Below are 7,544 nucleotides of genomic sequence, written 5' to 3' on the forward strand. Positions count from 1 at the left end.
ATTGACATAAACTTTCCTTTCTAAATAGATCTTATACAATAAATATTTAAAAATTATTTTTTCTTTAGAAAGTACAGTCAACATATTAATTTTTTTTCTTATATAGTATTTTTTCCTTCTTCTAGATAGATCTTATATAATAAATAGTTTCAAATTTCTTTTTCTTTAGATTTTTTTCTGGCTAAATAGAAAATATAGTCAACATAATCTTTCCTTTTCTTATATAGTAAATAGTAAATAGATTAAAATTATTTTTTCTTTATAAAAGATAGTCAACATAATCTTTCTTTATTCTTTTTGACAAGAACATAAACTTTCTTTATTCTTTTTGACAAGAACATCAACATTCTTTATCTTATATAGTATTTTTTTTTTCTAAATAGATCTTACATAGTAAATATTTTCAAATTACTTTTTTTTAGAAAATAAAGTGAACGTAAACTTTCTTTTTCTTATATAGTAAATAGATTAAAATTAGTTTTTCTTTAGAAAATATAGTAAACATAAACTTTATTTTTTTTTCTTACATAGTAAATAGATCTTATATAGTAAAAAATAGATTAAAAATACTTTTCCTTTAAAAATACAAATCTTTTCCTACCAAGCCTACAAATGGCCCATGACAAATTGATTCAATCCCGTTAGGCCCATCTACCGTATTCCACCGTCATATTTCTTTCAACCTATTTTTATCTCCACTGCGCCCATAAATTGCACATTTGTGCCATTTTTGACATCTCATTTGATTCTCAGAAACCCTAATTTCCTCGTTATTTCGATACTCTCTCCCTTTGGAAAAAATCAAAGGTGCTCGCAGTCGCAGCGATTAGTTCAAAGATTGTAAGCGATCGTGAATCGTCGACAAAGGTCAGTATTCATCTTCTTCACTTTTATTTGAGTTATTTCGGTTCATGTCATCTTTTTCAATTTCGACGCTGCTGCTTCGATTTGTGATATCTGCCTGCGTGAATTTTGATCTTGTTACCTCTTTTCAGGCCCCTTTGTTTATTTTATGTTGCATATGCTTTTGTGTTTTGTAGCTATTTTAAATTTATGATCACTTTTCAATTTATCGCGTAGCCAATTTTCATTTGGAATTTGTGGGTTTTCCATTGGAAAATTTATCGGAGGAAAAATTATTGTCTCGACTAGCAATAGGCTTTTTTTTTCTTCCAATTTATTCGATTAACGCACCTAGACTGATCAATAATTATTGAGGTCATTGTTTTAAATTGAGGTTGCGGTATTGTCGTTTTTATTGATATTGTGGGAAATTGTAGACAGTTGTGATCGCGATACAGCTGCAATCATGGGCCGCAATTGCGGTGGCGATGCGGTTATTTGTCCGTTGCTGAAATTTTTTTGAAACCTTGTCAGTGATTGTTTTTTCATAGTTGACAAATGTTCAATATTTTCTTAGAGTGGAACACGAAAATAATCTCTTAAGGGTATCTAATATCAGCAGATTTTCTTCTGTTTTAATAACATTTATTTATGAAATGTCACAGGTTCGTGTCTGAATTGAAGTAGTGTCATCACCATGAGATTGAGAAAGGGAAATAAGGTGGAGATCCGTGGCAATGCTGATGGACTTAGTGTGGAATGGTGTTGTGCTCGTATAATTTCTGGTGATGGACACACCTACAGTGTCCAGTATGACTGTTCTAGCACAACAAGCGAGGCCAGCATAGAGAGAGTTTCAAGGAAGGCCATCAGACCATGCCCCCCTCTTATTAAAGGTATTGAGAGTTGGGCAGCAAATGATCATGTGGAGGTTTACATTGCCGGTTCTTGGAGAGCAGCCACTGTTTTGAAAGTCATTGGTGGAGATTTCTACTTGGTTAGGTTGTGGGTATCTTGCAAGGAGTTTAATGTCCTCAAAGTAAACATGAGGGCACGCCAATCTTGGCAAAATGGACAATGGGTTGTCATGTCAAAGGTGAATTTCTATTTGCTCAATATAAATAGTACAACTTCACTTCTGGTTTCATTTTTTATTTTAGCCAGTATTCTCAAAGTTTTAGATATTTGCTTAGTGGTGGAGAATATGGTCAATTTGAATATTTTTACCTTTTAAGTTAGTATTGATATTGCTTGAGAATTGAGATACTTCTTATTTTTCATGATTACACTGAAATTTGTTGCCATGCCCTGTCCTTACATGTGTTCATGCTTGTTCCAGGGATCAGGAATGTCTGGAGATGTGATGTCTAGCCGGTATTTGATTTCAAACAGTTACAAGGATCAACCTGAAAATCAGTGCAGAAATATTTTTTCTCCAGGATTAGATGCCAGTGGTCTTCAGGAATCTCGTCTGGCTTCATCTTCAACATTGAAGAGAATGTCCCCTTATGACTCCTCTGTTATTGAGGCTTATCCCAGAAAATTAAGGGATGTTGAGAATATGGGTGTGTGTGAAAGGTTCAAAGCTGTAGCCACAGCCCCCTTGCTGCAAAAGGTAGATGCTGTTGCTTACCCACAAAATATTATGGGTGAAAAATGCATGCATACTTCATATACTAATGGTGCCAACCAATATTATGAAACAGGAAAGGAGAATCCTTGTAATGTTTCAACACACTTTCTTGAGAGAATTGAAGAACCTGATTATTCTTGTAGTGATCAGAGTTCGGTTGGCAGTTGTAGTGTGATAAGTAGTAACTCAAATAAATTTTCCAGTGATACTTTAGCAGGTTCTTGCCAGGATGAAGATTCCCTTTGCAGTGATGCAGAATCTCTAGATGTTGAACCTGTGAATGAAGGATGCTCCACTTCTTTTGAAGAGGTTGTAGCAGAAAGAATTCATAGGTTAGAGTTGCATGCCTATCACAGTACCATAGAAGTTTTGTATGCTTCAGGTCCTTTAAGTTGGGAACAAGAAGAATTATTGACTAATCTTCGTATTTCACTCCATATTTCAAATGATGAACATTTGATGGAGATAAAGAACTTAGTTTCATCTGGTCTGAATTTTTAAATGTTTACATGTGAATTCGTCATTTGTACAGCCTTATTGGGTTCTGAACAAGAGTACATAGTTTTGAATAATTCTTTTTTCTTAATATTTCTATATTGGGAAAATTATGTTGCTATACTCATTATGAATATATCCAGTTATGACGCTCTATTTATTTGCCCTACTCTCTCTCTATCTCTCTATTTATTGATGTCCTAATTGTCCTTTTCAATGTTACAATTTCTTAGCATTTACACCTGCAATGATTTGTGGATATGAGATTTTTCTAATTGTTTCTTTAACTACCTTATGCTTGTGTATATTTAATTGCCATATATGATTAATAACTTCATGGATTTACTTGGACAGCTTGATTATACTACTTAGATCGATCTAAAATCTATTTTATGGCACCAGCTTTTCCACCATTTGATTATCATTGACAAATCAACTACATTTTCCAGGGCCAGTGTAGGAGGCTTGCATGCCTTGCTTCCAATGGCTAAGTATGATGCTAGGTTTGCTTCTTTTCTCTCTGTAAATTAATTGGTGATGTCTACCAATAATTTTCTTTCAGAGATAAGAAATTTTTTACCACTGTTTTCTCACTGTCATTCATGGCAGAATATGAACTTTCTTATAAGCTGTGGACGTAATCCTCTTATGGAAGATCTTCCTATAGTACAATACAGATAATGGTTTAATTCATATATATGTTATCCTGTCAATTGAAAAAATAAGTGATGCTAGGATGTTTCAGTATGTGTTATATCAGGGTAGTTAATCACACTGGATTTCTGTCACATGGCCTCCCCATGATGCATAAGCAGATGTGTGGTGTGTTGACATGGCAGCAAATTGCAGCTGCAATAGTGCTTTGCGGCTGTTACTCCAGACTGGTAAAAATCTTGAATTGCCTCCATTTTTGCATCATTTACCTAGTTGTTTTAAGGTCTTTTGCTCAATTTGTGTGACGTTCTCTCTACTCTTCAATTCCAGTCCATCACTGCCTGCCAGCTGCCCTGCCTTGTTCTTGTGTGCGTGATGTGTTGTGCAATTCCCATTTCACAATCTTCTGTTTTCACAGCTCCATGCACTCCTCTGTTCTGCCTTAAGAAAGAACACCACTGTTTTGCACTTTGTTGTCCTACAGCCATTGACTTGTTAATTATGCCTTAAATATACAGCAAATGTGCCCTACAAATTACTTATTTTGAATGTACATAATTTTTGTTATACAGATCATCCCATTATCTGCTCTGCCTTGTGTTATAACGTTTTTTCAACTGGTCACTTGGTGCCTCTAGTTATTCATCACCATGTTAGCTCGGATCTTTAGAATTTAAATTAGCTTATCAACATTGCTTCTTCGTTTGTTGGTCTCCATTGTTAAAGGGCCCACTTTCTTTTGGAATCTGCTCTTCTGACATGCTTGCAGTTCTTGGGTGGAAATTACTTCATGAGAATAAATTTTGTGCTAAAACTTTTACTGTATCTAAGAATTTATAAAGAAACATGGCAATAAGCATGCACCCATGTTACTCAATCAGCTCCGTTCCTCTTTTCTTGCCTGAGCTGTTTCTGTGCATGCAGGATTGCAGGTGTCTTGTCACAAGTTCAAAATGTCTAACATCTCTCCGTATCCACTCTATTATCAAACATACTCACAAATGACCATTATTATCTCTATTTCAGTTCTTACATGGCACGATAGTGTACTTTTATTTATTTATTTTTATATCAAGAGAAGTCAACTTCCATTGATTGCTTTGTGGCATGGAGCATCATTTTTATCTGTTGTCATTGAGGCTAAATTTATGTTTTTAAATCTTATTGATTTTGTCTCCAATTATTAAGTTTGTACTTTGTAGGGTTTACATGAATGTCTATTGATTGGTAATGTGATCCGTAGATGGCATTGTGTAAACCTTGCAACCTTATTATCATTGTGATTCTTAACAGTCTATTTTGAAAGGTTATATGGGTGAATACATATCATGGCTATTAGAAAACATAGTTCCCTCATTTTTATTATCATTGTGATTCTTAACAGTCTATTTTGAAATGTTATATGGGTGAATACATATCATGGCTATTAAAAAACATAGTTCCCTCTTTTTTAACCCGATGTTTTTTTTTATTGTTAAATTCATTTAGGCCATTTTGGTTGTGTGTAGTTTTGGCTATGGATACAATGGGTCTCATTATATTGCGATTATTGTTGAGCTGATTAATCATTTGACTCGCATATCAAAAGGCTTGTGGAAATTAAGTATGGAGAGATGATGCGAAACTCTGATGTATATTTTTGCTTGTTTATATAAATATGCGTCTGTAAAATCTGATATGTTTTCCGTATTTGTTCTGATCCTGTTTACGTTGCAAATAATCAAATTTAGTCCATATACGATGTTTAAATTAATGTGCTGTTGGATCAATCATAACGTACTCTCTATCCTTTGTTTTCAGTAATGAACTTGTCCTATGCTGATAGTTGCCTTAATCATTTAATTAAGAAGTCCAGCGCAAGATTGACCTTGACCCCTCTATATCTGGTGCAGACTTTGTATGTCAGATAGCTGCCAAGCATGTGTGATACTGGTTTTGATTTTATTATTATTTTTTACATTTTCCAATTTCTGCCTAGTAAGTTGAGTTTGTAATATCTCTTGCTAAACCAGCTCTTCATCTAAAAGTCTTAACAAACAATTTTGAACCAGGATGCTATTTGTTTTTCAATGTATACATAATTGGGGTTCACTTGGGATTTTTAGAACCATCTAACGTCTGTATACACGAATCTGGTAGTTTTGTATTGGCGTAAAAGTGGTTTTAATTAATGCGTTAATAAACAATAATTACACAGTTTAGGGATTGGCGTAAAAATGGAAGCTGGTTCCCAAGTAACAACAAACTAGTTAAAGTGAATTAAAATCGGCAACAAAATGAATATAATCTCGGAAGGGAAGATATTGCCCGATTCCTTTCTTTGGATTAAATTTCGAGTTCTATCTCGAGGGATTTATCAAAATAGTTATTTAAGGGTGTACGGATACGCAGTTTGTGAAGCTACGCATCTTTGTACTTTTTGACATCGACCATTAACATCTCTTCTTCTATGATTGACGAAGACAAATGCACTGGACATGTGACTCATCATGTGTTCGTAATTTTTGCAGCTCTCTCTCAGTATTAACCAGGATAAATAAGTTAATAAAGTTATGTATGATTAATTTAATTCTTACTTTAGTTTATATAATTGAGTTTGGTCAAATTATAAATAAGAAGTCATCAATAGATCAATTTCTCAACGACATACATTAAGGATGCTATAAGAGCTGCCAAACTAATTGATAAGCTTTTTTAGAGAGGATAAAGAGAAAAACGGACAGAATTAGACATGCTACGAGTAATTTATAATTTACTAGTTAATACAACACAATATTTACAAAAATAATTTCTTGAGATTATATGAAAATAATTTCTTATCCGTTCCTGTTGATTTAAAGTTGTTGAGATACTTCTATAATTTTATAAATTAAGTATCTAGTAAGCTAGATTTCTTATCTGTTCCTCTTAGCAAGGTCGACTTTGCTAATAATCTACTTGATGTATGTTCCAACTGCCTTATAAAATTATTTGAAGTCATTCATACACATATGGCTGAAGTGGAGGCTGCCACAACTAGGCACCGTTCTTCAACTATCCGTTCACAAGTCAGGCCTAACATATGTGAGAGGGGATAAGACCGGCATGGAAAAGGTGAGTCATCTCCTCCACATACAAGGGTGGGAATTGGGTTTTTAGTTTCTCAAAACGGGGTCAATGTCGAATTCAATGTTGGACTTTTAACTTTAATTGAATTCTTGAGTTAATTTATTGAATTGTGCTTCTCACATATTGAGTTCTAAGATATTATAACGAGTTTGTATCCCTCCAAATTTTCATTATTTTAAACATTTTACTAACATCTTTTTTTTTTTTCTTTTTTTCTCTTTCTATCACATAAAAAATCCTATCATATCTATATTTTTGTTCTCTTTTTAGTTGTTGGATTGGGTTTAAGGTATCCATTAAACTTCTTTCAATGGGAATATTGTTAGGTTAGCTTCAATCAACTCATACGAGTTGATCTAATCGATAGTTTTGGGCCATAACTGCCTTCGAGGTGGATTGAACCATGAGCCCAACCCGAAAAAATTATGCATGCATAAATAAAATTTAATTCAATTTACCAGCCACACCTGCTCAAAGAGATGGACCACAATTCTTATAAGTGCACGTTAATTGTATATAAAACAACTCGGCAATGGACAACAATGGTATTTACCAGAGTGCTACCAATCCATTCTATAACATCTTCAAACACATTATTTATTTATTAAAATTTAATAAATTACAAATCATGAATAAAATTCATTAATAAGTAAAAATTATAAAAAAAAATTGTTACCAGCAATTTTTATTTTCTTAAGTTAAAATATCAAGTGATCTTCCTGGAATCTCATTTCAAAAAGGATAGAAAAACAATCAAATGTTTTCTTGTTAGTTGTTTCGTGTGGGTATGCGGCCAACAGACACAACGCGG

General features: G+C 33.5%; 1 protein-coding gene across 8 annotated transcripts; it reads left to right on the forward strand.

Moving 5' to 3' along the window:
* Positions 1–655: 655 nt before the first annotated feature.
* LOC100800837 (uncharacterized) lies at positions 656–5,675 on the forward strand. 8 transcript variants are annotated; one of them, XM_006581306.4, is made up of 6 exons: positions 656–867; positions 1,509–1,939; positions 2,183–2,808; positions 3,421–3,474; positions 3,717–3,855; positions 3,956–5,675. In XM_006581306.4, the coding sequence occupies exons 2-6, from the start codon at positions 1,541–1,543 to the stop codon at positions 4,133–4,135; spliced, it is 1,398 nt and encodes a 465-aa protein (XP_006581369.2). In that variant the 5' UTR covers positions 656–867; positions 1,509–1,540; the 3' UTR covers positions 4,136–5,675. The 8 variants fall into 8 exon arrangements, with proteins under 8 accessions (XP_006581369.2, XP_006581373.1, XP_006581374.1 ...); XM_006581310.4 differs by having other exon boundaries at positions 4,550–5,675; XM_006581311.4 differs by having other exon boundaries at positions 5,134–5,675.
* The last annotated feature ends 1,869 nt before the right edge of the window (positions 5,676–7,544 follow it).

The sequence above is a fragment of the Glycine max genome, chromosome 6, assembly GCF_000004515.6.
Source record: "Glycine max cultivar Williams 82 chromosome 6, Glycine_max_v4.0, whole genome shotgun sequence".
Lineage (NCBI taxonomy): Eukaryota > Viridiplantae > Streptophyta > Magnoliopsida > Fabales > Fabaceae > Glycine > Glycine max.

Bases quoted from the DNA above. Each gene is read 5' to 3' on its own strand.
- LOC100800837 (XM_006581306.4), top strand. From the start codon at position 1,541: ATGAGATTGAGAAAGGGAAATAAGGTGGAGATCCGTGGCAATGCTGAT. The intron at 1,940-2,182 runs GTGAATTTCTAT...TGCTTGTTCCAG, and splicing joins AATGGGTTGTCATGTCAAAG to GGATCAGGAATGTCTGGAGA. The intron at 2,809-3,420 runs GTTAGAGTTGCA...TACATTTTCCAG, and splicing joins GTAGCAGAAAGAATTCATAG to GGCCAGTGTAGGAGGCTTGC.